We start from the raw sequence: 22,858 nt of genomic DNA on the forward strand, positions 1-22,858 counted from the left end.
TCCCTAGAGTGGACACAGGCAGCGGGATGTTACTCCAACCAATATAACTTCCTGTCCCACTGGTCTGAAGCGTCCTCCCCCTGCATGTGACCAGGCAGATGAGTGTGACCCTTGCTGATTCTATAAAAGAGCCCAGTCATGCAGCCATCTTCCTCTTGATGCCATGCTGCTCTCTTGTGGCCATTTTTTGTTCTCTTGATGCTGTTCTCTTAATGCATCTTGCTGTCTGCTGGCTCTCAGCCAGCAGTATGTGAGCTCAATCCCCATATGGGATAAACTCACACTTGGTTATGTAACTACTAGCTAAAGCCTGCCTTCAGGGATCATACTGTGAACTGAGTGTGAGTAAACTTCTTGTAACTTTTAAGGAAAGACTCTGGTACCTTTATTCTTTTAAGAGGGATAAAAGGGGACACCAGGAACAATCCATCTGGGCAAGCCAGATTGGATTGCTTAACTAAAGAGATTCAAACGAATCTGCAGACTAGCTTCCTGTTGTATTGAGGGGAGTCTGCTCTGCTACATGACTCACTAGCGTGAGTGAAGGAAGGATAATATTTAATTAATATATCCTCTCCTACTATCCTTAACATTCCCACACATACAAGAGAGGGCCAGTGAATGGCTCTGGGCTTCTTCTGAGTCTATAACCAGATGGATGGGTGCAGTGCAAAAGAAAAAGGGATAGATAGATATACTGTAGATAGATAGATAGATAGATATGATAGATGATAGATGATAGATAGATAGATAGATAGATAGCATCTTACAGGTGGACCTGGATTTCCAGGGGGCCCCATGAAGCCAGGTATCCCAGGATGTCCCTGCAGACGACAACAACAGCATTTCATATTCAATTAGCATCTTCATTTGCAAACCACGTCCCCAAAGAACCCCTGGAATCTCATCAAAAGCTTGCTAGCAACCAAGCAACCCAGAGAGCGAGACGCCCAAAACATAAGCTAACTTGGCATCACAATTCCATGCATAGGTTTCCAGAGCATGAACTTGCATGTTTTAACAAACTGCTTTTAATATACATAAGCTTCTGGGAACGGAGAAGTTGTCAGGGAACATTACAGGGTTGGCTGGGTGCAAGAGGCTAACAACTTGTCGTGCGCGCAGCGAGAAACTGTGCACCCCAACCGCCCCCATCCACAGCTGTGCCAGGTCTTTGCCTTGGGAACAGAATCAATTTAACATAATTCAGCATGCCATTTCCTCAGATCACTGCAAACAAATGGATGCACACACCCCCTTTTGAATAAACAAACATTCTCCTTGCATGTTGAATGTGTGGTTCATTGGTTAAGCACATGTTTGGGGCAAACACATGTAACACAGTAGTGAATGTCGGTGTGGTTGGTGATTTTTTTTTTTTTTAAATAAGACAGCTGGTGGAGGGGAAGTTGGAGCAGGAAGGCGGAAGGGGTACTTAACCCTCCTGTAAGGTTCGTGGGAAGGTGCTTCACGAGTAATGGAGCAGGAGCCCAAACAGTCTTTTGCAGTTTTATTGTACAAACTATTTACAGTGCAGAGCTACGAAAAGCATGTCTGTCTCAGTCGCTGGCAGAATCCGGGAGTGGCCACTTCCGGCTTCTCCCCCAGCACAAGAACTTCGGCACCCCAAGTCTCCTCCTACCCTCCTTGCGTTTCACCCCTCTGCGCAACTGGGGTGCCAGAAATGCCGTGCCTCCCTCCTGACCAGCCGGGAGAGGTGAGCAACATCCTGAAGCCCTCTCCTCACCAGGCTCCTCCTGGCTAGAAGAGGCACTGGGGCTCTCAGTGGCATCCCTAAGCCCCCTCCCAGCCTGGCTGCTTCCTTCCCTCTCCTCCCCACTGGAGGTGTGGCAGCTTTCCGCGCTGGAAGAGGTGCTGCTGCTGAATTGGCGTTGGGGCTCTCTGTATGCTAACGGACCCTCCGTTCCCCTCAGCGGGACAGGTGGAAGTTCCCTGACACCTTCCTTGAGCAAACACAAACAGGAAGCATCCCATCGACCCTGTTAGTAAAGGATGTGTTAAGGAATAATCATATATAGAACCTGCTGGGTAACATAGTGCCTTGAAAGGAAAACTCTTTTCCCTTTAATTCTAAATTTCCCTCCCGTAAGTTTTAGCACTTGTACAAATTTGATATTTTACTATAGCTCAGTTGGCAGAATATGAGGTTCTTAATCTCATGGTTGTGGGTTCAAGCTCCATGTGAGGCAAAAGATTCCTGCAGGTTGGGATGAGTGGGCCCTTGGGGTCCCTTGCAACTCTGCAATTCTATGATTCCACACTAATAATAATAATTTTGTTACTTATACCCTGCCCATCTGACTAGGTTGCAACTTCCATGATTCTATATAAGGGACACGGGTGGCACTGTGGGTTAAACTACAGAGCCTAGGGCTTGCCAATCAGGAGGTCGGCAGTTCGAATCTCCACAACGGGGTAAGCTCCCGTTGTTCTGTCCCAGCTCCTGCCCACCTAGCAGTTTGAAAGCATGCCAGTGCAAGTAGATAAATAGGTACTGCTCCGGTGGGAAGGTAAATGGTGTTTCCATGCGCTGCTCTGGTTGGTCAGAAGCAGGTTAGTCATGCTGGCCACATGACCCGGAAGCTGTACGCCGGCTCCCTCGGCCAGTAAATGAGATGAGTGCTGCAACCCCAGAGTCATCCGCGACTGGACCTAATGGTCAGGGGTCCCTTTATCCTTTACCTTTATATATCGTCCTGTTCTCTCTTGGGCAACCCATGTGTTATGCACTTTGCAGTTTAGGGTGACCACTGACAAGTCTTCCCTCAAGTCCTTGTGTGATATATTTATCAGTAGTGTTCTGATGCGGTGGCAGAAGAGCAGGTCAGAGGTCTGATTTAGTGCTCTAGACATGTCCAACATACATAGAATCATAGAATCATAGAGTTGGAAGAGACCACAAGGGCCATCCAGTCCAACCCCCTGCCAAGCAGGAAACACCATCAAAGCATTCCTGACAGATGGCTGTCAAGCCTCTACTTAAAGACCTCCAAAGAAGGAGACTCCACCACACTCCTTGGCAGCAAATTTCACTGCCGAACAGCTCTTACTGTCAGGAAGTGTTGCTTACTGTACAGGTTGCTTACTGTACTGTTCCAAGAAGCATCTTTCTGCCTCATTCTATTTTACCTGTTCACCCTTCAGTCCAGCCTCTCCAGGCGTCCCACGGTCTCCTTTGGCACCCTAACAAAAGACAGAGGCATTCAAATCACCAACCTCTCTCACACAATTACATTTTAAGCATGGCGCACTGGTTCCCCCCCCCCCAAAGAAACATGGAGGCATACACATTTCAGTGTTTCAGTTGTCAGTGAAAAGCATTCTCAAATAGCAGGGGCTTAACCTCCTCTTGCTGCTTGCTGGGTGGTATACCTGGAAGGTTCCAGGTTCCAGGTTCCAGGTATACCACCCAGGAAGCAGCAAGAGGAGGTTAAGCCCCTGCTATTTGATCAGGGCCAGCACCAGGTCTGATGTAATCCTGGGCAATTGGCCCCATGTTGGCCACCTTGTTCATTGATGAAGCCTAGTGGGATTATCTGGTGATGACTGCCGGCAGCCAGGTCTAGCAACCATTTTGATTTTTCACAATTAATAATGCAGCAATGCTCCAAGGCATTGCGGGAAATTTAAACGGTGGCTTGATTCAGCCACCTAGCAATGCTTTGGAGTGCTAGTCCAGGGGAGGGTAGCTGATGGGTCTCAGAACCTCAGTGAGTTAGAGACTTTCCCCCGTACGCAAAGACAAGTCTCCAGTAGATTGAGCGGACAAGACCAATAGTGGGTCCAGCAGTCAAGAAGGTGGTTACTGCAGAGGGAAATAAGTGGCAGGTGGGGTTTATCAACCTGGGGAGGTGGCCCACCTAGTAATAATAATAATAATAATAATAATAATAATAATAATAATAATAATAATAATAATATATTATTTATACCCCGCCCATCTGGCCGGGTCTCCCCAGCCACTCTGGGCGGCCTCCAACAAATACCAAAATACAATACAGAGTCACAAATTAAAAACTTCCCTAAACAGGGCTGCCTTTAGGTATTTTCTGAATGTCAGGTAGTTGTTTATTCCCTTGACTTCTGACGGGAGGGCGTTCCACAGGGCGGGCGCCACTACCGAGAAGGCCCTCTGCCTGGTTCCCTGTAGTTTTGCTTCTCGCAGTGAGGGAACCGCCAGAAGGCCCTCGGCGCTGGATCTCAGTGTCCGGGCTGAATGATGGGGGTAGAGACGCTCCTTCAGGTATACAGGACCGAGGCCGTTTAGGGCTTTAAAGGTCAACACCAACACTTTGAATTGTGCTTGGAAACGTACTGGGAGCCAATGCAGATCTCTCAGGACTGGTGTTATGTGGTCCCGGCGGCCACTCCCAGTCACCAGTCTAGCTGCCGCATTCTGGATTAATTGCAGTTTCCGGGTCACCTTCAAAGGTAGCCCCACGTAGAGCGCATTGCAGTAGTCCAAGCGGGAGATAACCAGAGCATGCACCACTCTGGCAAGACAGTCTGCGGGCAGGTAGGGTCTCAGCCTGCGTACCAGATGGAGCTGGTAGACAGCTGCCCTGGACACAGAATTAACCTGCGCTTCCATGGACAGCTGTGAGTCCAAAATGACTCCCAGGCTGCGCACCTGGTCCTTCAGGGGCACAGTTACCCCATTCAGGACCAGGGAGTCCCCCCACACCCGCCCGCCTCCTGTCCCCCAAAAACAGTACTTCTGTCGTGTCGGGATTCAACCTCAATCTGTTAGCCGCCATCCATCCTCCAACAGCCTCCAGGCACACCTAGGGGAAGGAAAGCTCTGATCCTAAACCTCTGTTGCTTTGTGGCTATACCCATTCATGAGAAAGGCCTTGAGAGTAAACCCTGAGGAAAAACCCATACCCAATGTGTTGCAGGACATCTTCGGGAGAAGAAAAAGCTAAGGGAGTAAACCAGACATCTCCAAACTATGGTCCGCAGGCCGGATACAGCCCGAGGGACTTGTTTATCCGACCCCAACCGCCCACTGCCATCGCCTGCTCTTACCGGCGCAGCACAGCTGCCCACTTCCAGGTCGGAGGAGCACCAGAAATAGCTTGTGAGCATGCTCAAGCGTCATTTCCAGTGCACTTCTGGGTTGGAGGAGGCCTGTGCGCATGCACACAAGCTATTTCCGGTGCTCCTCCGGCCCGGAAGTGTGCCGGAAATAGCGTGTGCGCATGCGTATGGGCGCGCGCTCCTGTGCACTCCCCCGCCTGGCCCACCGCACGATCGGTGCTGGAGGCACTAGCCCAAGGCAGGGTAAGTTTGCTGACCCCTGGAGTAAACCCTACGCAAATCTGGAGTGGAGTCCCTAAGGCTCATTGCATGCCTCCTTCCAGCAACTCCTGTAGCCAAGCTGGTATCAAATGTATTGCTCTGCTTTCCTTTGGACCACACATTAGTGAGGCCAAGTGGCGGGGGGTCTTCTCATCTGGGCAGCCAAGGGCCTCCACGCACACTGCTCAGGCTTGCACCCCAGAGAGGTTACTTTGGTGCTAACACAGCAAAAGCAACATGGGAGGCAGCAGTTATAAGTTACCAGTCTCTGCAATCGCAGCAGGCACTATGATTCTCCAGTGGTTTGACGTCACCCCCAGAGGCAGACTCCATTGTCTCTTGAGACAGATGGATGGCAACAATAGGTGGGGATGCCGGTGTGAGCAGAATTAGCCCCAAATTCAGTAGGGACAGCTTACCCCATTTTGAAGTAAGCGAAGTAAGTCAAGCAAGACATATTTACATGTTGCTAGATGTGTAAGAAAGAAATCAGTCTCAAGCACTCAAGAAATCAGCCCTGAGTGCTCACTGGAAGGGCAGATGCTGAAGCTGAGGCTCCAGTACTTTGGCCACCTCATGAGAAGAGAAGACTCCCTGGAAAAGACCCTGATGTTGGGAAAGATGGAGGGCACAAGGAGAAGGGGACGACAGAGGATGTGATGGTTGGACAGTGTTTTCGAAGCGACTGGCATGAGTTTGGCCAAACTGCGGGAGGCAGTGGAGGATAGGGGTGCCTGGCGTGCTCTGGTCCGTGGGGTCACGAAGAGTCGGACACGACTGAACGACTGAACAACAACAACAAGATGTGTAATAGCTTCTAGAGTCTTTTTAGATGCTTGTAACTGGTTTAAACCTGGTTTAATGTTATTTTTAATTGTATTTGTTTTATTACATATATGTTTGCTGCCCTTGAGATGAAGGGCAGGGTGCGATTTTTAATAAATATTGACAACTAAATAGACCCCACACACCCTTAGGACCAGTGGGCATAAGATCAAAACATTTTCACTCAGCCCCAGCCAAGGAGTTCTAGAAATGCCTGGAGGGAAAAATCAGCCACAATCTCATTTTTCTTTGCCTCGTTGGCATTTCCTTGAGTTTCTCCAAGCAAAGGTCAACGGGCTCAAAATTTCAGGACTTGCCTTTTTATGACACGTGGTCCATATTCTCAGAAATGGATTAAAAGTCATTTCAAAAGTCAGTCAGATGTTTTAATTAATGGGAGGACATTATTTAGGATAGAACTTGAGCAATTCCAGTAGGCTGGTTTGTTTTCTCTCTATATATATATTTATTTAATTGTACCCCCTACCCCAAAGAAACTCTCTTCCCCAAGAATGGCAGAGATTCCATCCTGCTATCCTGTTTCTTTCAAAGAAAAACCCTGATATCACAAAAGAGAAGACAGAACTGACCTTGGGACCTTCTACACCTGGTGGTCCGGGGTGACCTCTGGGTCCTGCCTCCCCCTGAAAAACAAAGAAAGGTCAGGTGGACTTCCTCTCTTTGGAAGGCAGGAGAAGACCCAACATATTCAGTGGATGGGGAATCATATCTATATGATTCAGAGTGGCAAGTTTTTCTTCCATTTTTAAAATAATCAATCAGTGGCACAGTTTCAGCAGCTTCTTCTTCCATATACCATGTCTATGTTGGAATGTTGGTGTGAAAGTTAGCATTAATTGCATGGTTGCAATTCACTCATTACATTTTTGTTTTTTTTAAAGACAGCCATCACTCTCGCTCCCCAATCGGGATCAGGTTGATCATGTACAAAGAGAAGAGTTTATCCTGGGCTGACTAACCTTTGGCCCTCCAGATGTAACTGGACTGCAACCCCCATCACCATGACCATTGGCCATGCTGGCTGGGGCAGATGGGAGTTGGAGTCCAACAGCAAATGGGGGACCACAGCTTAGCTACCCCTGGTTTAATCTTTTCCTCCACACTGTTGAGCAGTGTATTGACATGTAACAGTGTCTAGCGTTCAGCTACCCATCTTCTCAACCTTGATGAAGAAAGGGTGCATGTTTTCTCTTTCATACCATTTTCCCAACTGGGCCTTCATGGCCAAGTGGACCTGGAGGGCCTCTATCACCCTTGAATCCTGGCATTCCTGGAAGTCCAGGTGGTCCGGGAGGGCAGTCACTGCAAACATCCTTAAATAAGAAAAAAAAGGAGAATTAACACTTCACTGTTGTGGCAGACAGCCGCTTTCCAGCTGGTGTCTAACAGCACTGGAAACTGCCTTATTATAAGATTTTAACCTCTGGGAAAAACTCTGGATAAGTGACTTGAAGTTTCCAGCATGTCATTCTTCGAAGGAGAACTACCTGAAAATGATTTACAGATGGTATCTAACTCCGAGTAGATGTGTAAGACTGAATCAGGTAAGTGCTGGAGATGCAAAGAGGTGGAGGGAACATTCTTTCACATGTGGTGGACTTGTAAAAGGGTAAAAGATTATTGGGAAATGATCCATAATGAATTGAAACAAATGTTTAAAGTACTTTCCCCAAAAAAACCAGAGTCCTTTCTGTTGGGGATAATTCAGACTGAAATGCCCAGGTGTCAAAAAAGGTTATTTATGTATGTTACAACTGCGGCCTGTGTTTTGTTAGCCCCAAAATGGAAAACAAGTGAGGTTCCAACCAAAGAAGAATGGCAACTCAAGCTGACAGATTATGCACAACTCGCAGACTTAACATAGAGAATAAGAGAACAGGAAGAACATATGTTTAAAGAAGATTGGAAAATGTTTATTGAATATATGGGAAATAATTGTGTACAGCTGAAAACGCTGGCAGCATTAAGATAAATTCAACAGTGTAAACAAGTTTTGATGGATGACATAATGGAATATATAATTATATAGGTTTTTTTTGCACAATATGCAGGGATTTATGATATGTAAAATGAAGCAAGGAAAGAGAAGAAGGGAAGTCATTGATATTTTAAGGATGTTTAAATGAGTATTTTAAATTGTATAACAGAATATATATATATATATATATATATATATATATATATATATATATATATAGGATGCAGGTGGCACTGTGGGTTAAAACACAGAGCCTAGGGCTTGCCGATCAGAAGGTCAACGGTTTGAATCCCCATGGCGGAGTGACCTCCCGTTGCTTGGTCCCTGCTCCTGCCAACCTAGCAGTTCAAAAGCATGCAATGCAAGTAGATAAATAGGTACCGCTCCAGCGGGAAGGTAAACGGCATTTCCGCGCGCTGCTCTGGTTCACCAGAAGCGGCTTAGTCATGCTGGCCACATGACCTGGAAGCTGTATGCTGGCTCCCTCGACCAATAAAGCGAGATGAGCACCACAACCCCAGAGTCGTCCGCGACTGGACCTAACGGTCAGAGGTCCCTTTACATACATACATTAAAGAGCACTGGTCAATGTCCTGTCTGCATTGACTGGCATCAGTTCTCCTGAATTTCATTCTGGGAATTGTGCACTGATGTGCCCAAGCGTGCAAATCAGAGCAACTGATGAAGACAGAAGCTTAGATATTTTGTCACATGAATAAAACTACTGCTTTCTTAATCACATATATATTTTTTAAAAGTCGCTCCAAGTTGCCTTTGGCAAGTAAAAGCCAATCAATCAATTTAATGATAGTGATGACGACAATGATGACTAGGGGGAAATGAAGATCCAAAATGAAGGTGTTTGTGTATCCACTTTTAATAACCACACACACTGCAAATTTTATAAATGGTTTGATGAAATTTTCTTTGAACACGAGATCCTGGAGCAGCCCAGAAAAACAAAACACCTTACCTTAACTAAGAGACTGATGTCACCAGGAGAAAGGATAGGAGAGGCACCCTGAGGGGAGAGAGAAAGAACGGCTGTCATAGAATCATAGAGTTGGAAGAGACCACAAGGGCCATCCAGTCCAGCCCCCTGCCAAGCAGGAAACACCATCAAAGCATTCCTGACAGATGGCTGTCAAGCCTCCGCTTAAAAACCTCCAAAGGAGGAGACTCCACCACACTCCTTGGCAGCAAATTCCACTGTCCGACAGCTCTTACTGTCAAAAAGTTCTTCCTAATGTTTAGGTGGAATCTTCTTTCTTGTAGTTTGAATCCATTGCCCCGTGTCCGCTTCTCTGGAGCAGCAGAAAACAACCTTTCTCCCTCCTCTATATGACATCCTTTGATATATTTGAACATGGCTATCATATCACCCCTTAACCTTCTCTTCTCCAGGCTAAACATACCCAGCTCCCTAAGCCATTCCTCATAAGGCATCGTTTCCAGGCCTTTGACCATTTCATGCCATCCTTGAAGAGCCATTTCAGAGAAGCCGAAATCAAAGCATCCCTCGGCTCATGAAAGAGATTAGCCTCACAGGGCCAAGAGTTCAGTTGATTATACGGATCATTTGAGGGACAACATTGCTGAATCACCTCTCATGCAGGGAAAGTCGTCTCAATACCACTGATGTAACCTAAGAAAGGACTGTAAGTGTCTGCTTGGTGCCTTTGATGTATTTCTTTGATCAATTAGTAGATTAACCAGCAGGAAAGAAAAAGGACTCCGGGCTCAAAATAGGTATAAAAATGTGCCAATATTAAGAGGGAGGGCTAGAGAGGTTGGCCATGTGGCGGAATAATGCCTGCTGATGATTCAGGTTCATCATGGGCTAACCTGTCACTCCCATGTTAGGTAGGTGTTCCCTGGGAGGCGGAGCTAGTTGGCATTCTAAAAGGAGGGGGAACAACCTTGAAAGGCAGTTGGGGGTTTGGCAGTTGGGGGTGGAGGATTAGAGAGAGAAAATGGGAGGTTAGGCTTTGGGGAATGGGAGGAAAGGTCATTACCATTGCTAAAGGGATGCAGGAAATATTATAACAAAGCTGAATTACATGAGAAGAAGATTTGTATCAGTAATAACCCAAGACATCCATGTTTTCAAGTTACCTAATAAAGTTAAATGTGCTTAACCGTTCGCTGACTGTGGCAGTGGATCAGTACCTTAAGAGGTGTGACTAAGAGGAGAGAACAAAGCTTTCCTGTGGAAGAGGAAACTGTTTGCTTCTTCTCCTGTCATACAGAGGGCTGGACAGTGAAGCCAAGTGTGCCACGTAGTTGCCTAAAGGGAAGGCAAACTGCAGTAGATGGGAACCCTGGTAGGGAGATCCCATAGGTGGCAAGAGGTCTTAAAACGTAGAGCCCTGAGGTACCCCAGAGACAACTCCCATATGAACACTGAAGGATTCATCCTAGTTGTCAGTGAAACCTATTGAGAGTCACTGTTGTGGAAGTATTGAAAGGGGAGGGAATAGGATCCCTCACAGGCCACATACCGGTTTCCCTGGAGGACCTCTTTCACCTGGATTTCCTGGTAGACCCTACAGGTGAGGAACAAAAGGAGTGTGAGGTTCTTGCATTCTTATCCTGGAAAATACACGCCATGATACTAGCTGACTGCTCTAGCCACACCTCCTTGAAAGACAGCTGAGTCCCATTGCAGTGGAGGAACTGGGTGGGGAGCAAGAGGCGAGACCATTGATTCTTCCCTGCTATGGGCTGTGTGCCCCCCCCCCCACTGTCCCCTCTCCTTTCTCAACAGAAAACTCAGATAATGAAGCCTCGCCAGGGAATTACATGTGAGTTTCCAGAAAGCTGCGACTCTCTGCTGATCGAGAGCACTGAGGAAATGAGGTATGGATGAGATATGTCCCTTGAAAATGTTCTTGACACTTCCTTGAAACAAGAAGGAGCAATTCCCAGGCAGAACAAAGCAGCCAGGGCCTCATCAGAAGCAATTTGAGAGGGGAGAAAGAAGAGGGTCATTTATCGTGGGGGGGTGTGCTGACAACACACCGTGCAAACATGCTTGATGAATTCAATATTTGCACATTCGGATACAGATCGTCCTGATCCACATCTCCTGGATTCGTGCGCAGGTGGGAACTGATCCGTCCAGCAGCTTTTTCACACTGCTTGAACCTTCCTACAAAGTTTTCCGTTCAATCAAAATATGTTTAAAATGAATGTTTGATAGAAATACCATTTTAGGGAGGGGGTAAGTTGTAACCCCCCCTTTTCTGTTATGCAGGTTTCTTTTGGCTCAAAGATTACTATAGAAAGGGGGGCAAGGTAGATTTACACATGGAAGTGATGCAGATCAGAAACAGACAGGCTTGTTCCTTTCTTCCACTTTTTTTAAAAAGAAAAGCAGCTTGGGGTCCACAGGGGAAGGGAAAATTTTGACTTTTTTATCTTAAACATTTATAACCTGTCCTTCACCTTCACAAGTACCAATGTTTGTGGGTTTGTGTGTAGGAGGGGAGCACAGAACACAAAATGAAACAACCTATGGAATAAGTAAAACGGCAGCAATGGGAGGAAATGCTTAATCCTTTCCTGCCCACCACTCCTCTACTCCAGCTTGCCCTGCAGATGCATTGAGGGAACATACAAACACAAGAAGGTGCCTTATACTGAATCAGACCATTGCTTCACCCAGCTCAGTGCTGTGAGCACTGATTTGGCAGCAAAGATCCAGGGCAGGCATAGGCAAACTCGGCCCTCCAGGTGTTTTGGGACTACAACTCCCATCATCCCTGACCACTGGTCATGTTAGCTAGGGATGATGTGAGTTGTAGTCCCAAAACATCTGGAGGGCCGAGTTTGCCTATGGCTGATCCAGGATTTCAGACGGGGCAGGGGCAGTCTTTTTCAGCCATAACTGGAGATGCCAGAGATTGGATCGGGGACCTTCCACATGCAAATGTGATCTACCACTGAGCTACTTCCCTTCTCATAGGCACACCAGACACCAATATATTTACTTACATCCTGACCAGATGGCCCTGGTTGACCTTGGATGCCTGGCAAACCTCGGGGACCCTAGAAAGAGAAGGGGGATAAAATTAATAATTCCAAATATGCTATTTTACTCCCCCCCAAAAAAGTAAGAGTTTTTAAAACCTTTACAAAAGAAAGCATCAAAATAATGCAAACACACCAATAAACATTTTAAAAATATAAAATACAGTCTCCTACACAAACACACACACCCCACCGCCACCCAATTGTCTATTTCCTACATACATTTATAGGGCGAGTCACAGATTTAATTTCAGGAACAGTTATCACAAGATAACCGATTGCCAATTTGCCAATAAAGAACAAACTTGCCTGCCTGCAGCCTGGTTCCCTGGCTGGGGAACTGCTTGCATGCCAGCACATATGTAGACTTGTGGCTGCAATGGTGCAGTAATTCTTTTTTCCCCAGTCCTGTCCCATTATTTAGGACCTGAAACTGCTATTGCTTGCTTATGACTGATGACAAACATCCCACCTACGGATGACCAGGATATAGCAATCTTTCGGGGCATTCTAGGGTGAGTTTGGGGAGATGGTGACTGCCCCTAGCAGGTGCCATTTTTTTTCTAGGGTGACATTAGTTCTGTCTTCAGGATTTCCAGGAATATGCTGGTTGGGGCACAAAAATACTTATTTGAAAAGAGGATTTTTTTTATTAAAGAAAAGGTAAAGGACCCTTGGACAGTTAGGTCCAGTCAAAGGCGACTATGGGGTTTACGACACTCATCTTGCTTTCAGGCCAAGGGAGCCGGTGTTTGTCCACACAGACAGACAGCTTTCTGGGCTATGTGGCCAGCATGACTAAACCGCTTCTGGTGCAATGGAACACTGTGATGGAAACCAGAGTGCACAGAAATGCCATTTACCTCCCTGCCACAGTGGTACCTATTTATCTACTTGCACTGGAGTGCTTTCGAACTGCTAGGTTGGCAGGAGCTGGGACAGAGCAACGGGAGCTCACTCCGTCATGGGGATTCGAACTGCCGACCTTCTGATTGGCAAGCCCGAGAGGCTCAGTGGTTTAGACCAAAGTGCCACCCGCGTCCCTTTCTTAAAAAGAGGGAATGACTACCTCACCATGTCATGCCAAATGACACCCCCCCCCCCATTTTTGTGTGAAGTATTCCTGGAACATAAAGTTGCCTCCACCTTGGGTGCCTTGAGATTATCTCCTTCCCAAATCTGAGCCAAAAGTTATTCCTTCACTGTGAAGCTGTATAGATCATATAACTGGGCTCGGAATGAATGAGGTTGCCATTGCTTTGTTCCTGCAGGACGACTCGGACTTGTTATTGCAATTTGATCAAGCTGGCAGCTGCAAGCTAATTTCCTGATTATAATCTGCACCATGCCCTCAAGTAACATAAGCTCTTCATCTTCAGCGTGTGCTTGACATGGTATAATTCATTTTCTCTCTTCTGCTGATCACATGGAATTGGGAGGTTCACCTAAAAAGAGGAAGCCCTGTGCAAGCACTTCTACCTGCACAGGTGCTATTTCTTCCCTTCTCTCCCCCCCAAAAAATGGCCCTGGAAACCCCCCAGACTACAGGGGGAGGAGAAAGGGCACCATTATATCCACCAAACTGTAATGCTTGCACACAGAGAATGGCTGCAAAAAGCATGACAATGAATTCCACCCATAGAAGTTCAGAATTGGAAGGGAACCTGGATGTTATCTCATCCAACTGCCTGCTCAATGCAGGGAGGGTGTGGACTCTCCTTCCTTGGGGGTTTTTAAGCAGAGGTTGGGTGACCATCTGTCATGGATGCTTTAGCTGAGATTCCTGCATTGCAGGGGGTCAGACTAGATGACCCTCGGGGTCCCTTCCAACTCTACAGTTCTATGATTATATAACACCACCTTCCTTCCTTCCTTCCTTCCTTCCTTCCTTCCTTCCTTCCTAGCAACATCACAACCTGTGCATACTTAGAAAGACATACTGTACCGATGGGCCTTTATCTCCAGGTGGTCCTGAGGGGCCCTGAAAAAAAACACAAGAAAGAAAGAAAGAAAGAAAGGCACTGTGAGTTTTGATCACATTAGTTGTCATTCAAAAAAAGGGAGCTATTTCCCCCACCTCCCAATCCCAGTCACTCGGAAAATTAGTCACAGGAGGACTGATCTTAACCAATCTCAGCCTACTCAACGTATGTGAATTTTGACTCTTTTATTCTGTAAAAGTGTATTTTATTCTGTTAATCTTTAATCTTGTACTTGGTTTTGTTTGCTTGTTTTGTTGCAAATCTTCCTGAGGTTCTGAATGCACTGAAGGTATAGGATAAAAATGAGCATAACATTATATATATATTTTTAAAAAACAACCCACATAATTAATTTGGTTAACTTGAGCATAATATTAAGCATCCAGATTTTCCTACACTATTATTTAGCAGATGGTGTTCCCTTTTAAGCTCACACCTGCAAACACATAATCAGATTACCTCTTGATTTAGTTCCTCGAGTCTTTTAAAAGGACAAATTGAGGTTTAAAAACAAAAGCTGCCACTATCATTTCCTTTTATTTTTATCATATCCTTGTGCTAAGAAAACCCATTTTACTTAATCCCTCTCAGTGGAGACAGTGGAGTGTAGCTGTGTTGGGTTAAGACCTTGAAGGCCAGGGTTCAAATCTCCACTCAGTCATGAAACTGATTGAGTAACCTTTGGACCAGTCACAAACTCTCAGCCTAATCCATTTTGCAGGGATGTTGTGATGCAGAGGCAGAATTGGGGCTGTCTAATATCAGCAGTGCTCTGTGTGGCAGTCAAATTTGGTACCCTTCAGCTCTCCTGCTCCATTCTGCAGCATTGCTGTGGTGCCCTCTGTAGGAGCTCACTCCGTTGCGGGGATTCGAACCACCAACCTTCAGATCGGCAAGCCCAAGAGGCTCAGTGGTTTAGACCACAGCCTGCCATCGTAGCAGTTTGAAAGCACGCCAGTGCAAGTAGATAAACAGGTACTGCTGTGGCAGGAAGGTAAACGGTGTTTCTGTGCGCTCTAGCTTTTCTCATGGTGTTCCGTTGCGCAAGAAGTGGTTTCAACATGCTGGGCGCATGACCCGGAAAGCTGTCTGTGGGCAAACGCCAGCTCCCTCGGCCTGAAAGCGAGATGAGCGCCGCAAGCCCACAGTCGCCTTTGACTGGACTTAACCATCCAGGGGTCCTTTACCTTTACCTTTTACCTGCCCTCTGTGGGATCTGAAACACATAGCAGTGAAGTACAATATTCCTACAATGGACATGCTAGGGGAAACTTTGTACCAGCCAAGAGAAAACTTCCTGTTTCCTCCTGAGCTGGGACAAAACTTCCTTTGCAAGTGACTAGATGTGGGTGTGGCCTAATCTGGGTAGGGGAGCACACATTCTTCTTTTGCTCCTTCTTCTCCATTTTGTTTTTCTATGTGTTAGCAGAAGTGGCAGTCACTTGGGACTAACTCCCTTATGGGATAGTTCCACATGTATATATATATATATACTTTTGTAACCTAAGTCTGCCTTCAGGGATCCAACTGTGAACTGAATGAATGTGAGTAAACTACTTTTATATTGACAATTGAGATTGTCGTGTCTATTCTTTTTAAGAGGGACAAGAAGGGATCTTACCAGGCATCTTATATGGAGAGGCTCCGACGAGCCTGCAACAATCAAACCCCTGTGCATTTAAAGGGGAATGTTTAAACTCTGCTAAGATATAGAACTTGCTAACACAAGTTAGGAAGGATATCATCAAACAATATATCCTCTCCTGCCTCCCTGAACATTCCCACACCCTCTGCAGTGCAGTGCCCAGTGCCGCCACACTGGCTGCAACACCTTAAAACCACCTCTGAGACACCGACATTAGCAGAATGGAGTTGTAAATTATTGGAGTTTGTTGAAATGGCCAAAATAACAGCAAACATTAGAGGCCGATCAAATCAAGACTTAATTAAAGAATGGGAAGGACTCAAAGAATACATGGGGAAGTACTGCTCAGAATTTGAAATTGCAGTAGAATGAGAGCTGAAAAGCGCATGGGAAATGGAAGACAAGAAAATAAGCCAAATAATGATAGATTTATTAAAAAAAATTTACTGAAATTTAACGTAACTGGAAAAGTAATAGGAACTTAAATTGTAGGTATAAGATCACGCATGGGGGAGGAGAAGCTGAGGGGGGTATGGTGGGAGGGAGGGGATATAAAAGGATTTGTAATTTAATGTATGTATTGATTTGTGGATTTTGGAATTTGGTTGGTTGTAAGTTATGTGAATGTTTGATGATAAATAAATAAAAATTACATGAAGAAAAAAAAACCACCTCTGCTGGGTGGCTCAGATTATACAAGTCCTACAGCCCAAGGAGCCATTGACAAATGCTTGTGTTGCATCATAGGCCAGAAGGCAGCATGCTTGGTACTTACTGGTGGTCCAGAAAGTCCGATGCCTGGTACCCCCCTGTCTCCTGGCTGGCCTGGAACTCCAGGAGCCCCTCGATCTCCCTATGAGAGAGAAAATATAAGAGTTAGGCCTCAAAAATGTCCATTTGGGAAGATCTAACACTATTGTAATGATCAAATGCTACAGAATGACAAGATAGAGCACCCACCTTCTGCCCAAAGGGTCCAGTCAAACCCGGTGGTCCTCTTTCTCCCTAGAAATAGATGGAACTATAAAGTAAATGTCACCAACTGAGAAAGATGGAAAAGTCTAATAAACCAGTTCTTGGTCTTCAGAAAATTGCAATGGCACCTACAACCACTACACTGTTCTTCTTAGAGATAGCAAAACTCAGTTATGTTCCCTGGTGATTATATAATGATGATGATTATAATAATTATTATTCTGTACCCAGAACCCATAGTGTAGAGGGAGGACTGTTTAAACTGGATGCAGAAGTACACCGCAACAGCAAACTATGATATTATTACTCAAGTGAACGAGGATCGCAAGATTCGTATGTGAGCAAAAATTTAAAAGGACTAGTGGGTGAGAAATATGGAGAATTAGTATCAGAAAAAGGCTGATATTGCTTAGGGGAAGCAATTCAGAATATCAGATGTGCTGGTATATTACAAAAGAAACAGAACGCCCATCTGTCAGGAATGCTTTGATGGTGTTTCCTGCTTGGCAGGGGGTTGGACTGGATGGCCCTTGTGGTCTCTTCCAACTCTATGATTCTATGATTCTAGGTGTGGAGGTCTTCACCCAGGAAACTGTTTTAGCTCTGTGACTTGCAGGTAGCTGCAAATTAAGACGCAAAATTGCTTGACAAAGACTATATACTGGAATTTCCAACCTGGTGCTCCAGATATTTCCAATTGCGGTTCCCATCAGACCCAGACAGGATGACCAATTCTCAGGGATGATGGGAGATCAAGGGGACCCAAGTTGGAGAAGGTTGCAATATACGTAAATGGGGTCATTATGCTCAATCACTGTTTGGAACCAAGCAGGACTTTCTAATGAATGCTTTTCTGTCGTGCCACTTGATTTTATTTGTTATTTTGAAGGACACAACAAGCAATGGCCTGTAAAAGCCATGAATTATTCAAGTGCACTTTACTGCACCAAGGAAGGAATTGCCTGACCTCTTTGGGAAAGGAGGCAGAAAGTTTGTTGTCAGACATCCAAGGTTTCTGGTCCCTCAACTGCTCAAGGCTCCTTTTAGCAATTGTGAACATGTAGAAGAAGAGTTTGGATTTGATATCCCGCTTTATCACTACCCGAAGGAGTCTCAAAGCGGCTAACTGTCGGGGAGCCTCCAGAGGCAGCAGAGAGCCGGCTGGGGTGGAGGGAGGCACCTGGGATGGTGAGAGTACCCAACACCGCCCGAGGAGCCCAGAGACTTCCTGTGGGAGTGACAGGCAGGGAGAGAGTTCTGTGGTGGAAGGACAGTCAGGCGCTGCAGAGTCCCGACACCAATTCAGCAGTTCAGGGATGGAGGGGGAAATGGTAGTTCCGTCGCCCTAATTACATAGGGGGCTTAAACGGAAAGAGGAAAGGAGGAGACTAGGGGTCCCCAGGCTTTTTCGTTGGAGGTGCCATCGGAAAGAGTGACTACGGCAGTCATTGAAATTTGCACCTCTGTCTTGTACATATCTGAATAATAAAACTGATGTAAATATACAGATCCTGAGTCATCGCCTCTTACTCGTGAGGAGCACCACGAACCCTTATACTAACATTCTCCTTTCCCTTCCTCCCCCACAACAAACACTCTGTGAGGTGAGTGGGGCTGAGAGACTTCAAAGAAGTGTGACTAGCCCAAGGTCACCCAGCAGCTGCATGTGGAGGAGCGGAGACGCGAACCCGGTTCCCCAGATTACGAGTCTACCGCTCTTAACCACTACACCACACTGGCTCTCTTTTTCTGCTTCCTTTGATTAACCTGCTATGAAGGTCCACAGTTCTGAGGTTAAAAACACTTAATAAATCCTCTCCTTCCAAATTTCAGACTATTTTTAAAGGCTGCAATCCTATGCACACATACTAGAGAGTACTGTATATGCTGGCGTATAAGACTACTTTTTAATCCAGGAAAATCTTCTCAAAAGTTGGGGGTCGTCTTATACGCCGGGTGGAGAATCTGCAGTTGAGTATATCTCAAACTCTATATTTTAACTGGAAAAGTTGGGGGTCATCTTATACGCCCAGTCGTCTTATACGCCGGAAAATACGGTAAGCCCCATTGAATGCAGTTTATCTCACTGCAGAGTCAACATCCATAGGATTCCATCATGAATTACCTTTTTTTTTGTATAAAGTACTTAATTGGCAATCTGCCATTTCCCCATATTTAAGTTTGGACTTCTGCTAGACTGCAGTTCATGCAGCTCATTTTTGCTTTCCTCGTGGGATCACACACACACACACAAAGAAAAGAAAATGTTGGACTACAGCTCTTACCATTCCTGACCACCTGGCAATGGGGCTGAGGGGAATTGCTGTCAAACAACATCTGCACACCCACAGGCTTCCCAGCCCCCTACCTCAGAGGTTAGCAGTGTGCACAAGCATATATGTGCATTGATTAAATCACTATGCAAACAGGAATGTTGATGCCATTGCACAATATATATCAACAATGTTTATTTTTTGTACTGTTTCATAACGTGCTTTCAAAAAGAGAGAGACGTGAACTGAAAATTGCAGGAAACTATACATGTACCTATTTCCAAATTGATTTTTGAAACTTTCCCAGTTCATCCTAAAGGCAAGGCATAGAATACTAAGCAGAAGAACAGAATGACAATCAACAGAAGAAAAAAGAAATGAAGCAAAAGACATTCACTCAGTCCTAAATTGTTAACTGCTTACAGTTACAGGTTACAGACGCTTCAGGTTACAGACTCTGCTAACCCAGAAATAACGCTTCAGGTTAAGAACTTTGCTTCAGGATAAGAACAGAAATTGTGCTCTGGCAGTGCAGCAGCAGTGGGAGGTCCCATTAGCTAAAGTGGTGCTTCAGGTTAAGAACAGTTTCAGGTTAAGAACGGACCTCCAGAACAAATTAAGTTCTTAACCCGAGGTGCCACTGTACTTGGTTGTGCATGTAGTTTACAAATGAGACTTACTCTTTCTCCATCTCGACCCTTTCCAGGTAATCCAGGTTCTCCAACACCTCCTGGCTCACCTGTAGGCCCAGGTGCTCCTGGCTTCCCTTCTTTTCCAGGATCTCCCTGCAAAAGATATGACTGTGGGATAACCAGCCTCATATAACCAACATGCTTAAGTATAATTAATGCATGAAGGGGTTAAAATCATAGAGTAAGCTGTTCTGCCAGGCTTAGCTCACCTTGGGGAGGAACTAGGCAATCAAGGCTTTGTTCTGCTTTCAGTCTACCTGAGATGCTCAGCATGTAAAGAAGTCTCAGCTGGTTGCTCCAAGCTCAGACCACATGGCTTTCACAAGCCTTTCTTGAGTTCCTTTACCAATGATATAGGAACTTTCACCACTTTGGAATGAAACTAAGTTTTACTGTCTGTGCAGCATTTTCTGAATGTTGTATGGAATAACACATGAATCTGACATTTGGAGAATTTGTAAGTAAACCAAACGTGTGGTCTTTTTCTATGCAAGAGAAAGAGAGGTGATTTGGACGGGCATATTTTCAAGAAAGCAGTTTTGTACCTTTTCTCCTTTGGGGCCATCATTTCCAGGTCGGCCAGGATCTCCAGGTATACCCTGTAGAGAAAAATAAAATGAACCAGTTAGCCTTCTGTGGAAAGGGGTGGTAGGAAGATATACAGGAAATAATTGAGAGAATTCATGTAGTATGATATTGCTTTAACTATATGAAGTGAATGTGGTCTTGCTTTCTCTCATTTCTTGCACTTTTCTCACTTTAAATTTGGTTCTCCACATGTCTACATCAGTTAGTCCTCATAAAATTCACTACCGTTTTAATATGGATTTCTCCTAATACACATATATTTGCACAGCAATCTTCCCTAATATATCAAAATTGGTATGCTATCTTCAGTAATATACAGTGGTACCTCAAGTTACAAACACCTCGGGTTACAAACACTTCGGGTTACAGACTCCACTAACCTGGAAGTAGTACCTTGGGTTAAGAACTTTGCCTCAGGATGAGAACAGAAATGGTGCGCCGGCGGCTCGGCAGCAGTGGGAGGCCCCATTAGCTAAAGTGGTACCTCAGGTTAAGAATGGTTTCAGGTTAAGAACTGACCTCTGGAATGAATTAAGTTTGTAACCAGAGGTATCACTGTATAGGGAAGTTTTTAATGTTTGATGTCTTACTGTGTTTTAATTTGTTGGAAGCTGCCCAGAGTGGCTGGGGTAACCCAATCAGATGGACAGCATATAAATATATTTTATTTTATTTTTATATTTTCAACATTTTAACTGAGGATGCACATTCTTGTACACATTACTTTGCTGGAGTATTGCAAAATCTGAAGAAGTGCAGATTTTGAAGGATGGCTGTGTTTCGGTTCACACATTGTTTCCTGCATTGCAGGGGGTTGGACTAGATGGCCCCTGGGGTCCCTTCCAACTCCACAATATATGATTCTATGAAGTGCAAATGAAGGAGATTCACCTTTAAATGCCGCCTGAACTGAATCTTCCCCTCATCCCTAATCATGATCCAAATCACCTTGCTACTCAGGATATACCCAGAGCTGATGGTTATGCCTAATACATACCACATTTCCAGGCAAGCCTCGTGGCCCTGGGGGGCCTGCAGGTCCAGGAGCACCCTTTTGAAATAAGAAAAAAAAATTATACTGCAAAATTGGTATAAAATGAGTCCTATTGCCAGGTTCAATATAAAGTGCAGAGATATAAAATGTATTGAAAACACACTGAAAAGTTTTGATTTTCAAATAAAAAAGGTTCATCTTAAATGAGGGAGAACCTTTTGGATCAGCTCTAGTGTGGAAAAAGAAAAAAAAGTTGGACATGGAAGGAAAGCATTTGCCATTACAGTCGTACCTTGGTTCTCGAACGCCTTGGTACTACAACTCCCATCATCCATAGCTAGCAGGACCAGTGGCCATGGATGATGGGAGTTGTGGGCCAAAAACATCTGGGGACCCAAGGTTGAGGAACACTGGTTTAACCCACAGCGCCACCTGCGTCCCAATGCAGCTGGGCCCTGATCCTGCTTATTTCAGTAGCGATTGGGGCAGGACATCCCCACTAGACTGGGCCCATCAACTTTTCTGCAGTGGAAACACTTGCTTGAACTGCCTGAGAACTGAATTTCATTTGAGTGGGGATGCATGTTTTGAATTTGGTGACTCCTACTGTTTGGATGACTCAACCCCTCCTCTCCCTCAGCAGAGTGTCTCAAGGGAAGTTGCTTGTATGTTACAGGTGAACTTCTAACACTCTTCTATATGGGGAAAAGAGTTTTTTTTTAAAAAAAAAAAAAAAAGCAGAGCAAATACTTACAATCTCCCCTGGTGCTCCAGGGCCTCCGGGTGCCCCTTCCTGCCCCTTCATACCCTACAGATAAAGAAAACAAGGGTTCGGTCTGATGGGAGAATGGACCAAATTGCTGGATGTTCAGAGAGCCAAGCAAAACAAAAGCTAAGAAAGCAAGTGCTAAGACAGCTGCTAAACCTGCTCCCCTAACAAAGGACATACTTTCCATTTCCATTCACGGAAAAGATAATAGACCCTGATTATCTAACTGAGCTGCACAAGACAGCTGATTAAGGCCTCATCATCAGAGCCCGAGGAATAAGACCCTCCTCTATGGATGCCAGATTCAACAAGGAGCTTTTACCAACTGTCAATAATAGAATTGGCTCACCCAATTCCGTGTTGACCATGTCTCCCTTCTTCCTCTCTCCTTGAACAGGGAAGCTCACCATATCAAAACAAGATAGCTGATTTAAATTCAGCTGCAAGCCAATTGCAAGTGACCATTAACTACCCTGTGGGCTGCAGGTGTGGTGAGAGTTGCAAACAAGTTTTGATATAGGCAACTGAGAGTGTAAATGAGCTGGAAACACTACAAAACTTTGAGAAAGGAATGGAATTTTTCGGTACCCAAGAAGAAGCACCACAAGATTCACAGCAGAAATTCAAAGTACTGTACTGTCTTAGACATAGCCCTCCAATCTGCTAAAGAGGGATTCCAGCAGCTGCAGCAAGATACAGCAATTCCCCATTTGGCCTTCTGTGTAATATATACGGTATCAGTCTTTATTAACCCTGTAATAC

General features: G+C 45.3%; 1 protein-coding gene across 1 annotated transcript in view; it reads right to left on the minus strand.

Moving 5' to 3' along the window:
- Window positions 1–22,858, minus strand: part of COL22A1 (collagen type XXII alpha 1 chain) — a 197,227-nt gene that overhangs the window by 21,768 nt on the left and 152,601 nt on the right. Inside the window, exons 33-46 of the mRNA XM_033156119.1 lie at window positions 22,082–22,135; window positions 21,331–21,384; window positions 20,291–20,344; window positions 19,734–19,838; window positions 16,766–16,810; window positions 16,581–16,658; window positions 14,124–14,159; window positions 12,143–12,196; window positions 10,648–10,692; window positions 9,120–9,167; window positions 7,368–7,481; window positions 6,738–6,791; window positions 3,151–3,204; window positions 771–824 (exon numbers count right to left, since the gene is read on the minus strand). Coding sequence (XP_033012010.1) covers window positions 771–824; window positions 3,151–3,204; window positions 6,738–6,791; window positions 7,368–7,481; window positions 9,120–9,167; window positions 10,648–10,692; window positions 12,143–12,196; window positions 14,124–14,159; window positions 16,581–16,658; window positions 16,766–16,810; window positions 19,734–19,838; window positions 20,291–20,344; window positions 21,331–21,384; window positions 22,082–22,135 — 849 coding nt within the window. The remainder of the gene's footprint in view (window positions 1–770; window positions 825–3,150; window positions 3,205–6,737; window positions 6,792–7,367; window positions 7,482–9,119; window positions 9,168–10,647; window positions 10,693–12,142; window positions 12,197–14,123; window positions 14,160–16,580; window positions 16,659–16,765; window positions 16,811–19,733; window positions 19,839–20,290; window positions 20,345–21,330; window positions 21,385–22,081; window positions 22,136–22,858) is intronic.

This window comes from Lacerta agilis, chromosome 7, assembly GCF_009819535.1.
Source record: "Lacerta agilis isolate rLacAgi1 chromosome 7, rLacAgi1.pri, whole genome shotgun sequence".
Taxonomy (NCBI): domain Eukaryota; kingdom Metazoa; phylum Chordata; class Lepidosauria; order Squamata; family Lacertidae; genus Lacerta; species Lacerta agilis.